Source organism: Leptidea sinapis, chromosome 22 (genome assembly GCF_905404315.1).
Source record: "Leptidea sinapis chromosome 22, ilLepSina1.1, whole genome shotgun sequence".
Taxonomy (NCBI): domain Eukaryota; kingdom Metazoa; phylum Arthropoda; class Insecta; order Lepidoptera; family Pieridae; genus Leptidea; species Leptidea sinapis.
In genome coordinates, this window is record NC_066286.1 from 4,399,187 (window position 1) to 4,416,788 (window position 17,602).

Below are 17,602 nucleotides of genomic sequence, written 5' to 3' on the forward strand. Positions count from 1 at the left end.
TAAAAATATTAGTTGGAGATTTAGTCTACTTTTATTATTTCCCATTATCATTCCAATTTTCCAGTTATTAAATTAAGATTAATGAAGCGATTTTTATACTCTTAATGGTATATTATTCCAAAAAATTTATAATTTCATAAAACCACACAATTCTTTTTTTTCTTCTCGAGTTCTAAAATTATATATATTTAGTACTTACTTATTTTTCAATGTATTAGTGTTTCCCATTATTAATTCTTTATCTCGCTATTTCTATTTGAATGATGTGATCATCTTTAATTTATACATACATCGGAATGCACATTCCTACCATCTGAAAACAGAATACAAAACATGGATCAGACGCAACAAAGTACTAGATTATGGGTACCACAATGGCGCCTATTTCTGACATGAAGCTGTAATGTGTAAGCATTTTTGTGTTTCAGTCTGAAGGGCCCCGTAGCTACTGAAACTACTAATCAAATGAGACTTAAAATCCTATGTCTCAAGGAGACGAGCGCAATTGTAGTGCCACTCACAATTTTTGGGTTTATCAAGAATCCTAAGCGGCATCGCATTTAAAGGATAGGCGTATCAGTTGCTATCATCTGAACGTCCTGCTGGTCTCGTCCTTCAATTTCACATAAAAAAAATGCTACGCCAACCTGTATATTTGATAATGTGTGACTACAGTACTTACAGAAGCTTATAACTTAGACCACGTCTTGATTCTTAAGTGCCGTCTTCAATTTCTGTTAGCATTCATTAATTGGTAGGCGTGGTTCACTACTATTGTGTGTTAAGATGTTTAGGTGTGTTTCTGTGTCAAAAAAGATTGATTTTTGAAATGCAGCTTTTTCTTTACATCATGATCCCAAATTAATTAATTTATCTTAAATGATTTTCTTAGAGCCGTTCCCAATATTCAGTCTATCTCTTACCTGAGATAAAAATCGTAACTATCGTTGACTTTTCTGTCTCAATAAACTTATCGACGGTAACTCACCTTATCCGTGCACGCTGTCTGTCAATGGGACGACGTATAGCTGACCAGCGATACAAAGTTTGTATGGAAATTGCGATTCACGCGTCCCAATATAAGGCGATAAGAATGACTGATCGGGTATATCATTATAGCATCAGATTATTGAAAGCTAATTACTGATAGTAGAAGGTAGTAATTTATCTCTATCTGTGGATAGTATATTGGGAACGGCCGTTAATGATAGCACAGACTTGAAAAGGAGCGATCGCCCACAGGCTTTTTAATTACATTTTTAACACACTTGCTCTTAAAGGGAGCCACATTACGGTGTGATGTTCTTAAAGTTGTAAACCGAACTATATGTAACACACACGTGTATACACACTAGTGCATATAATACACACTAGTGCATAATAGAATTATCATCAAAACTTGAACTCATTTTACTAATGTACCTTTCGAGTTTTGGTGTAATATAATTATCTATAGATTATTATATGTTAGAAGTTAAATCTATACATCTATCAATAGTAATATATGGAGAGACGTTTTTTCGTTTCGTATACTACGAATCGTAAAATCTAAACCGATCGGAATAATAATTGTATTATAAAATGCAGCGTGTTTCGAAGAGGGTTATAGTACATTTTTTTTTATATAAGAGTGGGCAAAGGGGCTAGAGGCTCACGTGATGGGGAGAGGTGAGGGGAGAGGATGAACCGCCCATCGACATCCGCAACAACAGGTGTGTCAAGAAATGCGGGCCTTAAAGGTGGGAGTATGCTTTTTTCTTGAAGGCCCCTAAGTTGTATCTGTTCGGGAACCGCAGCCGGTAATTGATTCCACAAAGTGGCTGTGCAAGGCAAGAAATTTCTAGCAAAACTCGCGGTTGTGGAATGCCAGACGCCAACGTACTTTGCACATAATAAACGGTGGTGGAATTCGTCCGCTGGAATCAACCCGAACAGCTCCTCTGAGCACTCCCCGTGATAAATGCGGTAGAAGATGCAGAGAGAACCCACATCTCTACGCAATGCCAAAAAATCAAGCCGATCGGAGATGACTTGATCGTCAATGTTTCGAGCCGCTCTTCGTTGTATGCGGTCAAATGGAAGAAGCTGGTACTGGGGGAGCACCCGCCCAGAGGTGGGAACCGGCCAAATTTGCGCCATATAAAGTTTTAACGTACATGTGTGTTGGTGATAATTTAACTGGAATTTATAGTATTTTGACTAAGAAATACCTATATATCTGTAATATAAACAAATAGCTGTAGCCCGCGACTTCGTCGGCGTAGATATGGGTTTTTAAAAATAATAAGCAAGTTGGGAATTGAAGATTATCTCATCTTCTATTCCAGTTCCGGTTCCCGTTTTCGCTCCCGTTCCCAACATATTATATAAATCGTGTTTCGAGGAAGATTGCTATGGCAAACTTTAGTTGGTCTTATAGTTCATGGTCGACGTGAATTTCAATTTTTCAAAAATTCCGCGGGAACCATGGGATTTCCGGGATAAAATGAAGCCTATGTTCTTTCCCAAGCTCTAGTCTAGTTAGTTAGTTTAGCTGGGCTGATTACACACTTAGCCTCTTGATTGGGATTTGGGCCATTGTGCGTAAGCTCTGGCTTATTGCTGTACTAAATTTCATCAAAATCGGTTCAGTAGCATCGGCGTAAACAAACAAACTTATATTCACATTTATAATATTAGTAGGGATTTAGTCAATGACAATTCATTACATAATATTATGATAATAATTCGTACAATGAGCCGGTGCGGGGTACTTAATTTGTATGGCAAAACAACGTTAGCCGAGTCAGCCAGCACTTATTAATATGTATTAATAAAATTTTAGATTGTCTCTTTGTGATCAAAAATTAATTTCAATTTAATAAATGATATGAATGTTCACGTCATACTTATACATGAAGGGATATCCCTTTGGGGCAACAGTAGCGGAGGCCATGCAGTACTTCTTTCACAAAAAAGCTGTATAAGAGCTATGTTTAAATTAAAAAGGACAGAAAGTTGCGTACCCTACTTTAAAAAACACAGTATTTTACAAAACGAGAAATTTATGTTTTGAAAATCACCTATGTCTGGAGAAATCAAACACCACTTTAAAACACTCAAGTATAATCTGCATGGCACAAAAAATTTATAATAAATTACCAGAGCATGTGAGAAACTGGCCTAAAAGGGAATTTAAACATAAACTTAAAATATATTTAGCGCATAAATGTTATTATAAGATCAGTGAATTTTTAATAGAAAATGACTTTGAAGCCTTGAAGTAACATTGACAAATATTTTGAACATAATTTTTAATTTAATTATGACATTCATAATATTTTCTCTTAATAATGATATAGTCGCTCTTATTTATAACTTCATGATGCAATTAATTTAATTTAACTTTATTTCATGATGTAATTAATTTTGTTTTATGATAATTATTATGATTTGATTATAATATCTATATGTCAAATATTTGTATGCTCAATAACGGGCACGACTTGGAGAGCTAAAATGTATTTAAATAATGTATCTATAATGTATTACCCTAGTCAACAAATCAAGATCTTACTTACTTACTTCATATTTTATGTAGAGGGATATTTGGTAGATGGCTTATTTTTAATGGTTAGTAAGGCTTATTTTATCTTAAAGAATAAATAAGGATTTATTTATTTATTTATAACGATACATCAACACTGCCTACACACATATAACAATTATATAATATTGTATTACTTTTTTTTTTATTTATTTATTGAAAAGACCAACAGCATATATATTACAAATTAGTGTTAAAAATTAGTGTACATATAATAGCCAATTACAGGTCTCTCTATATAAACAAAAATCAACTGATAAGTTTTCAACTTAAATCGACTTAAATGAATTTCAACTTAATTTACATTAACATAATAATACGAGTATGTATAGTTTAAACATTAAAAGAATAATATTATGCGTATGAATGCGAATTTAATATATATATATATATATATATATATATTATGTTTATGTTTGGATGTGTATGTGTGCGTGTAATGTGTGTTTGTGTATATGTGCGTGTGTTAATGTACCTATTTGTTCGTTTTATATTGCTCCAGTAACATTTTTTGTATCTAGTGTATTCATTAATATTTTAATAAATTCTGTTTTGAAGCTATTTTTACTGCGATTATGAATGTCGACATTCGAAAAAACTTCGTTGTAATGCTTACAAATTCTGTTAATGGCAGAATTTTTAACATAGTTCGTAGTGTAAAATGATAATGAAAAAAAAGGCGTATTTCTCGTTCGTTTTAGTGGTACATTAAAGTTAACACTAGCAAGTAATGTTGGGGAGTCCAGAATATTAGTTATTATATTAAATAAGAACATTGTATCTAATAACGTTCGTCTGTCTACTAGTGAAATTATATTATGATGCATGCAGCCATCTTTGTAGTTGGAAAAAATTTTATGACGAAAGTTAAGTTGTCTGGTAAGTTACAACAAATTAAATTACTGATGTGAGTACCAATAATAGATGTACATAATTGCTGCTGTGACAATTAAATACTACTTACAAACTTATTATTACTGACTATTAACTAATAACATAATATATACATACATATAAATAAAATTGGAGTGTCTGTTTGTAATATTGAAATAACCGTTATTACTATATGTATATGAATATATATACGGTACATACACCAAAATAATAGTTTTTACAATTATTGTCTGTCTGTCTGTTTGTTTCGGCTAATATCTGAATTGGCTGGACCTATTTTGACGGGACTATTATTGGCAGATAGCTGATGTAATAAGAAGTAACTTAGGTAACGTTTATTTAAGAAAAATTCTTTAGAATAATAAAGTAATGTTTCAATGTCCAAGAAACTGTCTAACTCTTAAAATAATTTATTTGGCAAAACAACGTTTGCCGTTTCAGCTAGTATAAACTAAAATAAAATAACAATTTAAAGAGGTTTTGGCACAAAGGTAAATAAAAACCCAAAAAGTTGTAAACAATATCAAATACAACGGTCGAACGAAAGGTGAACGATAAATATAGCTATAAATTCTCGGGCAACCCATGATAATATAATTATGATAAAATAGATTTTATTGTCAAAATCTCTAGTCTTCTTTTCAGACAATACCATATTACCTTTGGGAGTCTCCTTTAACCGGATGCCGGATAGATTGTATAGAAGCAAAAATGAGTAAGCATCACTGTGTTTCGGTCTGAAAGCCACCTTAGCTAGTGAAATTACTGGGCAAATGAGACTTGACAACTAAGGTCTCAGGGTGTCGAGCGCAGTTGTAGTGGGTTTTTCAATAATTCTGAGTGGGCATTGCATTGTTATTGGCACGGCGTATCAATTACCATTAGTTGAAGTCTGCTTATTTTCATAAAAAAATATATTACGACTTAATATTGTTAATAAGCATAAGATTTTTGCAATCAACAAAAACATACATGAATGTAATGTGAGTAAAAACTTATTTAACTCTCAGGTTCAACTCCCACATACCAAGACCCGTAAAGATGCAAGACCATGCGTCATTTGGCTTAGTTTGTAACAGTTTGGTTGTGGGTGAGGTTCGAATGGTCCAGAAATTTTGTTTCATAGAAATGAGGGAGAGCACTTAAAAACACTTAACAAATTGTTAAGATTCTGGTAATTCTAATTAAGAAATTGACTTGAGTCAATTTCTTAATTGGAACTATTAAGATTGAGTAGGTTATCAACTCTAGAGTAGACACTGTAGATGGCACCACAACCCCAGAGTTAAACAAACATTCCAAGATTGAATATGAATATGAATAGAAAAATGAGTTGCACCATTTGACAATGTTAAAATGACGTCATAACTTTAACTGTTAACCGTATCGTCCAATCTTAGCCAGTTAAAGCTATTGTTAATGCTAAATAGCTAAAAAGCGATATGTGAAAAGTTTCAAATAAATATTCGATATTGTCTTGATATTTAACTTTTTAACTTTAATGCCAAGGAATTTATAAGATGGTGCAACTTATTCCGTAGTATATTAATGTTAAAGTCAGCGTTATTGTTAACGATAAATTTGAGTTAAACTTTAACTATAACAGCGAATATGATGACAGTAAGATTAGACACTGTAGGTGGCGCCACAACCCGACACTTAAACAAAAATTCCAAGATTTACGAAATATGCGTCGATTGGCTTAGTTGGTAATAGTTCTGGCGCGTATCTCAAGAAGCACGGGTTTGAATTCTGCATCGTCCTTAATTTAACTTAAATTTGTAAATTTAATCCTAGAAGTGAGAAAGATTAGTTAAAAAAACAGGTTGGTATCAAAAATTTACATCAAAATTACTTGTTTGAAACACGAGTACTTGTCTATGCGACGCCGTGTATTGTATAGATGTAACATAAGGGTGGGTGTATTACCCATGCGTATCCTGACAATGGGAAAATCTTCAAAGCATTGTATATCAAAGATTTCCATTGTATGAATACTGTATGTTGGAGTACAAAGACTCCCCATTTATAAATATGACGTCATTTTAGGATAGGTATTTTGTGTTTAACTCACATGCGAGTACTATCGATTGTCTGTTCAATGTTTATAACACCTGACATCTATAGTTATGACCAAAAATTTACGATGGTGTACATATTTGATAATTGGACCATTTATTTATTTCTATATTTAACCCAACGGATACTCCCAAGGGAGTGCCGCTTGCACCTCCCTCTCCCCAAGAGAAGATCATCTTCGATGAAAGCTTAGAGGGCACTTGCCTAAAGCCAACCTCAGGTGGTATTTAGTGGGTAGGCACTTAGATTTTACGTGAGTCCCACATAACTAACGCAGATATAGGCTGCGTTGGTATGCATGAGCATTCACCACCTCCCGTCGTTATCCCGGAGGGAAGCCCTTTCCCTTTGTCTAGGCGCAAGTAAAGCGTAGTCAAAGTAGGTACTTACTTTTCATAAAAATTCTGCATGCAATGAATTAGTTAGAAGCTAATTGTTAGACCATTTAAATCTGCAAACCCAATAATTACTTTGGGTGGTAAAAATATGTGAATAAAAAAAAACGAGGAATCTAAAAAGCAAAAAAAAAAATATTATGTATTCAGTAAAATAAAAAGTTTTGTTTAACTGAAAGGATTCTGTCAGTGATTTTTAAAATAAATTGTCTAGGGAAAACAGAAGTATTTCTTTATCCTGACGGTTTTTTAGCGTTTTTTTTTTTATGAAAATAAGGGACGAGACGAGCAGCATGTTCAGGTGATGGTAATCGATACGCTATACCCATTATTACCAATCCAGTGCCACTCAGGATTCTTGAAAAACCCAAAAACTCTTAGCGGCACCACAATTGCGGTTGTCGCCTTGAGACATAAGATGTTAAGTCTCATTTGTCCAGTAATTTCACTAGCTACAGCCTTCAGACCGAAGAACGGTAATGTTTAAATTACTGCTTCACGGCAGTAATAGACGCCGTTCTGGTACCCATAATCAAGCCGGCTTCCTGTGCAAAGGAGCCTCCCACTGGTGAGCTTAGTGGCAGCCGCCTGGATTTTCAGTGATAATTTTGAAATTAAAGTACCGTTTTAATTGAAAATAATATCCTTTTCTTTATATAGAAATGCAAAAAATATTTTAAAATTAACCTCTACAATCTACGCAATCATCTACTAAATAAATGACAAGATTTCAGTTAATAAGTTGTCTTTACTAAGAGCATTGTTAACAAAACCATGTAGTTTAACCAGTGGGAGGCTCCTTTCTACAGGATGCTGGCTAGATAATGGGTACCACAACGGCGCCTATTTCTGCCGTGAAGCAGTAATGTGTAAACTTTACTGTGTTACGCTCTGAAGGGCTCCGTAGCTAGAGAAATTACTGGACAAATGAGACTTAACATCTCATGTCTCAATTGTCCCAATTATCCCAATCAAAGCAGCAATTGTAGTGCCGCTCAGAATTGTTGGGTTTTCAAGAATCCTGAGCGGCACTGCAATGTAATGGGCAGAGCGTATCAATACCATCAACTGAACGTCCTGCTCGTCTCGTCCCGTATAAAATACAATAAAAGAAAAATATTTTAACAATTTTTCATCATCACAAGAAAGACCCCGTCAGGCTAATGGGTAAAAAAATCTTCTTGTAGACAATTTGTTATTTGTTGTTTTATGAAAGTAATATCTTATCTTATACCTTACTGAAAGATAAGATTTGAAAGAGCGACATCTCAAGTCGATTTCCGAATTTGCAGTTATTGGGGTTGAGCAGGTTATCAACTGTAAAGTAGATCCTGTAGATGAAGATATACCAAGATTTATGATCCTTGCGTCACTCGAGAGGTTGGCTCAGTTGGAAAGAGCGCTCGGGGCGGAACCCTAGAGGCGCGGATGGATATATTTCAAAGGTAGTTTAGTAAGAGTTTGGTTAGGTTCTGATTTTGGGATCCATGACAAGCCAACGAAACTCTTCGATTCTTCGGAGCAAATTAACGATACGATTTCCGAAAATAACAATAATCGTTACTAGAATTAGGTTAATTAAGTTAGAGTTTTTGAAGTAGGTTGGTTTTTTGTTTTTTTTTTTTTCTAACAACATTTCTGAAATATACAAGATTTTATGCCTGTTTAATTTATATTATATATTGTTTCAGATATTATTCAAGTTTGGTCAGCTCCAGGAGGAGAGACACGACTTCCTTGCGACCTGGCAGCATCAGCCAGAGACGTGGCTATGATGATGTGGTTTAAAGATGGTGACAGAATGCCGATATACACGTGAGTACTTCGATAATTGTTAATTTTATTACAGCTTTAACATTGGGAGGCTCTTTTGCACCGGATGCCGGCTAGATTATGTGTACCACACGGCGCCTATTTCTGCCGTAAGAAGTTATGTGTAAACCTTACTGTGTTTCGGTCTGAAGGGCATCATAGCTAGTGAAATTACTGGGCAAATGAGACTTAACGTCTTATGTGTCAAGGTGACGAGCGCAAGTATTGCCGTTCAGAATTTTTGGTTTTTTCAAAAATCCTGAGCGGCACGAAATTAAATGGGTAGGGCGTATCAATATCATAAAAAAATCTTAGCCTGTGTGGACCAGATAACTTTAGCAATAACAAACATGTTAAAGTATCGGTAAAACAGAAATAATTGCACTATTTGATAAATTTAAGATGCCGTTATAACTTTAACTGTTTACCGTAATTGTCCAATCTTAGACGGTTAAGGCTTATTGTTAACGCTTAATAGCTAAAAAGTGAATTGTTATAAGTTTCAAATAAATATTCGATATTGAGTTGATATTTCACTTTGTAACTTTAACTTTGCCAAGGAATAAGATGGTACAACTCATCTCGTAGTCTATGTTAAAGTCAGCGTTACTGTTTAACGTTAAATTAGAGTTAAATCTTAACTATAACAGTGTATATATGCAATCCCGCCTTGTTATTTATTAAGATAAGTAACAATATTTATTCAAACAAAACAAATTTTATAATCATATTAACAATACTACCTGTGATCAAATTAAAATCATATCATTACGGAGAAGTATACCAAGAATACTGGCAGTATTTCCACGTAGGATACCTAGACTGATCCGTTAATCGAAATTACTGCCAGAGTTTCCAGTAGCCTTATTGTTAAGTTAAATATTTTTGGAAATGATTGACAACTTGGCCGGTGGATAGCGACTCTGCTCACTATGGTCGGGTCCCAGGTTTGAATTCCAATAGCTGAAAAATTATAGTGCTGTTTAATAGATGAGAGACTATGAATACTTTTGTATGAGTTTTAAATGTAATGTGTGTGTTTACATAGATTTAAATACAATTAATTTATTCTTCTATGACACATTTAAACCAAACTAACATATCAAAAGAAGCTCACCTAGTTTCCTGCGCCCGGTTTTGCATGTTTTTAGTCATATTTTGAATAAAAAAAATTAAATTTAGATAAACCCTTGAGAAGCCTTAAACAGGCCATAAATCATTGCAATCAGTCTATCTCGCTCGCACTCATAAGGCTTATTCGCCAGTCGGTATCGATAATTAATAAATTTCATAAATAATTGGAGTAAAATTACTGGGCCAGCGATATATTAATCTTTAGATTATAGTATACAGACTGTGACCGCTGTGAAAACGTCGAATAAAACTTAAGGGTGACAGTTACCCTCAATTTTGAGCAATGCACGCACACTTACACAAAGTGACATATTAATAGCGAGGGTAAGACTAGGCTTGTCACGTACACGAAAGTAAAAAAACCTGGCCAGTTTTCATCATTTGTCTAGCAGCAAGAGTGATCACGATTTTTTTTATGATAATTAGGGACGAGACGAAGAGTACGTTCAGCTCATGGTCATTGATACACTCTCTCCATTACAATGCATTACCGCTCAGGATTCTTGAAAAACTCAAAAATTCTTAGCGGCCCTTTTGCCCAGTAATTTCATTAGCTACGGCGTCTTTCAGACCGAAACACAATAATGCTTACACATTACTGCTTCAAAGCAAAAATAGGCGCCGTTGCGGTATTCATAATATAGTCGGCACCCTGTGCAAAGGAGCCTCTCACTGGTCAATACTAAGTTTTCAAGTTTACTGAATTTTTGTGTGTTTAAATAAAAACCATTTTGTAAAGTGTATTTCATATTAATTGGTAGGTTAGGTCTGCAGTAGAGATTTAGTTTTGACTAATAACATGTGTAACAGTTAACGATAGCAAGTCAGACACAAACAAGATAATGTCATTAGAGCCGCGTTCCATCCATCATTCTCGTGTGGCGCGCTTTTCCTATTAATTACCTTCATTTTGTGATATTTGCAAGCATATTCCTAGATATTTTAATGTACTTGTGAGAACATAAGGGTTCACGTGATAATTTTATTACATTTACTATTTTAGCCGCAATAGAGTGTGATAATAATAATAATAATAATATTGACACACTTTTTACACAAATTATCTTGCCCCAAACTAAGCATATATAGCCTGTGTTATGGGTTACAAGACAATGATATATTTTAATACAATAAACTTACTTAAACATACATATATTCATATAAACATACATTTAAACATCCTCGGAAACAAACATCATATTCATCATGTAAATGCTTGCACCCACCGGGATTCGAACCCGGGACCTCTAGCTTAGTAGGTAGGATCGCTAACCACTCGGCTATACAGGTTGTGATAGTATGTAGTAACATAAGCATTGCAATGTATTTTTGTATTTGTTTCCTTTTTAACCGACTTCGAAAAGAAGGAGGTTCTCAATTCGATTGGTTTTATGTATGTACACCGATTACGCTATGATTTATGATCCGATTTTCGTGATTCTTCTTTAGTTTGATGATGTTTGAAAAATTCGACATTTTTTGGCCTTAGCCCTTTTAAGTTTTCATTTCAGCAAAATTGTTTAGTGGATATTTTTATTTATATGAATGATATTATTATAGTTTGTGTCATTTTAGGAGTTTTCATTTAGTTTGTTTATATATTATTATTAACGTTCTTCACGATATTTAAGTATCTCACAAGAACGTCAAACAGGTGCTCTATATTGTTTAAGGCACGCGGAATTTCTCGTAGGCCTACCCATATCAACCTCAAAATTACAATTTATATAGGACAATAAACAGCAACTAAATCTTATAGCTTACCTAATAAATGACACTAAAATTAAAAAAAAACTACGTTTAATAAACCCGACTTCAAAAACTCAAAAGTATAAAATAACATAACAGAGATTTAATTTAATAAACACCTCTTATGCAAATCTTATACCTTTAATATTATAAATAAAATACTATTATTTGTATGTGTTACCTATTAATAGGTTTGAAGTCGGTGCCAAATATAAAAGCAGGTACCTACACTCGCCACGCGTGACTTTGAGCGAGAAAGCTTCGTCTAGATCTAGAACTAAACAACACAAGCGGGCAAAATTTGCGAAAGGGGTGTATTAAATTAAATCTCTATTATTTTATACTATTGAGTTTTGAAGTCGGTTTTTTATAATGTAGTTTTTTTTAAATAAAAAATTCCACAATATGCTCGAGTCTGACCCGCTTACCGAGGGTTCCGAAATGATGCATTTTGTTTTAATGCAGTTTCTATCTGTCTTCTACTTTTATGTATATATACCTGTATATTTGTAATATCTTAACAATTAATAATATCATATTTTTTCCTTAGCGATACTGTGTTACGGCTCAACAAAATTTTATAATTCTCATTCAAAGGGCTTACCTATAGGTTTAGATCTACCCTCATTAAACTTAAATTTTGGAATCTTGTTATTGGTTCGGCCGATGATATCATTCGCTGTCTGGTAGCGGAACGGTAAATTCAATGTAAGCACGCTTTTCTCCTTAGTCGTGTGTCATCTGTCACCGTCCGGATGGGGTTCTAAATTCATACATTGCTGCTTATTGACCAAGGATATTTTAAACAACTGCAGTAAATACGGCAATGTATAGATATATCAGTCGAGATAATAATGGTGTAATTTTTTGCATGTTCCATATTTCGGCTTTGTTTTTATGGGACGTGATGTGTGTAGAAAGTCAAGTTTTGCAAGAAGTAGTATTGGATGCTTTAAATACGAGTAACGATTTCGTATAACGTTCTTGATTAAAATTGACAGACGAGCAAGAAAATAATACTAAAAGGATATCATCATACTTGAGAGGTTTGTAATCCAAACTCTGAAATTACAAAACATTAGGACATTTACACTAGGATGCTAGTTCTATTTAAAATGATTAAATACTGTATGTGAATGAAATACTTTAGGGATTATAAATTAGTAAAGGACATGTAATAATTCTGTGATTAAAAATTTAACAGAGAATCACTAAACACAAACGTTCATCAATTTATCATAACCACGTCAAAGTATTCGTGTGTTGTAATAAATAACGTGCATTTCGTTACATTTTCGTACTACTCTTACCTGTACTGTCACAGACAATTTTTTTTTCCGATATTTTTAATATTTCAATTAAAAAACGTATTTTTTTTAAATATTCTTACAGAAGATTTGTAACACAAGAAAGAATAGGTGCGATATACAAGTCATGCTAGGAAAAATACAAGTGGAAAGGCCTCTTTTATATACGATGTTATGTTCAAACCTATTTTGAATATAAAGATTAAGAGTGTATCTGATCCAGTTATTTTCGCTTGTAAATTATTTGGAATGCTAAAACGTTAATTAAATATTAATTTTTAAACATTGTAACACATCAAAAATTTAAGTAAAAGTTAAGATTTGCCCTACATGCATTAAAAAATTGTTGCTTTTTGAAACTTGTTTTTTGTTTGGAGTCATTGAAAATAATAATAAATCCGTATATTCTTCTTAAATATAATAATAATAACATCGAATATACTAGATTAATGAAAACAGTTTTATGTAGATACTATATGTGAGAGTCAGTTTTGAAAAAACCCCATTTGTCATATCAACGCCTTTCGACAATACCTCCGTTAAAGCCTCGCCTAGTATCGAATACTGGGTCTCAAAATCTCGAGCGATTGCCAATTCCATGGTCGTTTGGAGGGCAAAGCCAAATTGGATTCGAAGAACCTGGGTGTCATAATAGAGCACAGCAATACTTCAAGCTGGCTCACATTCTAGCGCTCTTTGTAGAGCAGCACAGGTCCGGCTGACATATGGAGTATTGCTGTCATCTCTGATATGGCGTACCCCAGTATCAGCTTGATTGATTTGACCGCGAGTAACGCAGAACAGCTTGAATTTTCGAAGACCCAGTGCTCTGTGAACGGCTGGATCACTTGGCGTTGCGTAGAGACGTCGCTTCATTGTTTGTGTCCTCTACCGCATTTATCACAGGGAGTGTTCCGACGAGCTGTTTCACCAGATGCTGGTGTTGCAAGAGAATATGGATGGCGGTGATCATTTATAACACCAGGTGACCCGTACGCTCTTTTGTCCTCCTTTTTCCATAAAAAAAGAGTCAGGTTATTCTATGACACATTATGTAGATACTCTATGTCAGATACTTGGATGATATATTACCAGTTCCTTTACAGTCTGAATTAAAGTGAGACATATTTTTTACTTGCAATAGTTAAACAATATAGTTTATACACTAGCAAACAGATTATTTCTTCTCTTCTACTCAATCAACATTATGACAACATCATCATCATATTCCTGCCGCCGAATTCCACCTTCGCACGACACGCCATAACTTAGGATATTATCCCCACCATCGGGATGTGTTGCGGTCCTCTACTGTGCGCTTTTCAAGGGGCTTTCTTCCACGTACTATAAAACTATGGAATGAGCTTCCTTGTGCGATTTTTCCGGAACGATATGACATGGGTACCTTCAAAAAAAGCGCGTACACCTTCCTTAAAGGGCGGCAACGCTCGTGTGATTCCTCTGGTGTTGCAAGAAAATGTGGGTAGCGATGATCATTTATTACACCAAGTGACCTGAACGCTCGTTTGTCCTTCTCTTTTCCATAAAAAAAATAATAAATAAAAGCATGCTCATTAAATTTAAATTCAGCTAGTACGAGAAAGTGATCTCTGATGACAAAATAATTACATGCAAAGTTCATCTGGTATATCTCAATAAATCTAAAATAAATATAAAAGTATATTTGACACATTCGGCATATATTATATATTTTAGTAATAAACCAACTTCCACTACTGATTGCGAACATAAAAATTTATGTAAATTAAATATATAAATGAATAAAGATTACAGCAATCATACTTATGATCAATTGGAATCGTTTGATTTATAAAATGGAAATATTTTAAAATATAAATAAGAGTTTACTACACGACTGTACATGCATGACGATAATTAATAAAGATATGAAACTGTCAACGGGAATGTACACATAGTTCACAACATGTCAACGCCTCCTGTGATAGTAATTTATTGTGACCTTATGTACTGTACGTAGTACATACATGTGCTTATGTTGTACGCAACTGTTACCGAATAATATATCGACGTGTAGAATTAATTGTAGTTGAGAGCGATTGTTCAGTAACAAATACATTGGTACTATTATATAATACAACAAGCCAAAGTTTACGTACAAAGTGGGTTAGGACTGTAAGCTTAGCGATGCACCCGCTAGAGTAGCAAGCGAAATCAAGATGATTTTGGTATGACAAAAGTTCTTCACCAGTGGGAGGCTCCTTTGCACAGGATATCAGCTAGATTATGGGTAGCACAACGGCGCCTATTTCTGCCGTAAAGCAGTAATGTGTAAGCATTACTGTATTTTGGTCTGCAGGGCGCCGTAGTTAATGAAATTACTGGGAAAATGAGACTTGACATCTTATGTCTCAAGTTGACAAACGCAATTGTATTGCATTTAAGAAATTTTGTGTTTTTCATAAATCCTGAGCGGCACTGCATTTTATTGGGCAGGGTGTATCAATTACCATCAACTAACCATCCTGCACATCTCGTCCCTTATTTTTGTAAAAAAAAACTAAAAACAATCAGTGACCTATATTACATTACATTATTGAGTATACATTGATATTAATCAAATGACAGATAAAATTAAATATATAAACAAGTTATAATAATAACAATTAAAAAGAAAATAATTAAATTATAAATATAAATTAATAATGTTCGATAAAATTCATCAATATTAAATTAAATTTCAGTACATCCAGCATTAAACATGACGATTTATATATCGATTTGTTTCACCAAATCTTAAATGTTATCACTATTGCTCTAGCAACGCACGATGTGTATAAACATAAATCCACCTGCACAGCCATTGTCCTGGCAACATTAAGTCGTTACTATACCTCGTATATTCTGGATGTAATTAACCGCTCTTGAGATACATAATATTGCCTTGCAAATATGTCACCTCCTTGTGTAACACAATTTAAACTAACTATATTATAAACGTCATCAATATCAACGGCTAATACATTGCTCACCTTCGATTCGCAGACGATATCGTAATCATAGCAGAGACCATGGAAGACTTAAGGCATATGCTCGATGGCCTCAATACAACATCCCAAGGAGTAGGTCTCAAAATGAACATGGACTAGACGGAGATGGAGGTCCATGTCGCACCTACACCCATAACAATTGGGAACTGTATTCTCGAAATTGTCGACGAATACGTCTATCTCCGACAAACAATCCAGTTAGGCAGGTCCGATTTCGCAAGAGGTCACTCATCAAATCCAACTCGGATGGGTAGCGTTCGGGAAGAAAGAAGAAAATGGGCAGGACTCATAGTTCGACGGAGAGATGGCTGTTGGGGCAGTAAAGTGCTCGAATGGCGACCACGTATCGGAAGACGCAGTGATGGTAGGCCAGGCAAGTCGGCATCCTGTGCAAAGGAGCCTCCCACTGGTATGAAATGATTAATAATTAATCATATGGAAGGATTAATCAAATTATCTTACCATATTGATAGAAATAATGCTTGAAGAGTGTTACATGTTTTATTCGCGTACAAATAAATAAACATGATATAGCAAAAAGGGCACGATAGCATTTCGTTAAGGATCTCTAACAGTTTGTTTGTTAATTTGCTAAAAGCTTGAAGATAATGAATTACCCGTGTTCGGTACCTACTAGTGTTTCAACATTGATGAATTGAAAATAGAATAACAATAAATTGAATAAACAGTAAGTTTTTTGCACACATGAATGATCTTATTGTTGTTTGCAGCAAACGTCGATATAAAACTATCTTACATTCATCTTCATCATTTTACCAGTGGGAGGCTCCTTTGCATCGGATGTCGGCTAGATTATACATATACAGGAGGCTTAAGGTAGCTGAAGTATGATTCAAATTAATGCTCTAGTTGACCAAGTAACGTCAGGGTGTCGAATTTGCGTGTTATCATAAAATTGACAACATCGTAAAATTCACACTGAGAATTTCTTCCTAACGCGCTATTTCTGCCTTGAAGCAGTTATGTGTAAGGATTATTGCATTTCGGTCTGAAGGTCGCCATGGCTAATGAAATTACTAGGCAATGAGATTTAACATCTTATGTCTCAAGGTAACGAGTGCGCTTAGAATTTTTGGGCTGTTCAATAATCTTGAGCGGCACTGCATTGTAATGGACAGGGCGTATCAATTACCATCAGCTGAACGTCTTGCTCGTCACGTCCCTTATTTTAATAAAACAAAATAGTTTTGTATTTGTTAGATTTGTGTTGCAGGGAGGTTTGTAACCTTCCCTATGATATGTGGAGTGGGTGGAGTGCGCCTGTTTAAAATTGTTATTGGGTACTTTTATTTATATATTTTAAAATTGTTTATTTATTTATATATTTCAATTTAAAAGTAAATATATTTTTTTGTGTATATGTTTGACGAGGAAAGAACCTCTGTTTTGTTTTAAAAGGTGTGACGTCATTACTGTTGACACCACAATAATTGCTATCTTGCTGAAGATCACTCATTGGTTCTTCTAAAGAAAACTACACGAGTAGGTATTTTATTACTTTCGTTTATTCAACGGGCAGCGTTACGACGTCTCACAGATGTCCGTACCGTACGACAGCCCGAGCAAGACTGACTCAAGTGTCGACCGTGCGGCTGT

At 34.4% G+C, this 17,602-nt stretch overlaps 1 protein-coding gene across 4 annotated transcripts in view; it reads left to right on the top strand.

The window, feature by feature from the left end:
* LOC126970942 (nephrin-like) overlaps window positions 1-17,602 on the top strand; it is a 192,888-nt gene that overhangs the window by 99,193 nt on the left and 76,093 nt on the right. For all 4 annotated transcript variants that reach the window (XM_050817083.1, XM_050817085.1, XM_050817086.1 and 1 more), the window contains exon 3: window positions 8,646-8,769. In XM_050817083.1, the coding sequence (XP_050673040.1) occupies window positions 8,646-8,769 (124 nt within the window). The remainder of the gene's footprint in view (window positions 1-8,645; window positions 8,770-17,602) is intronic.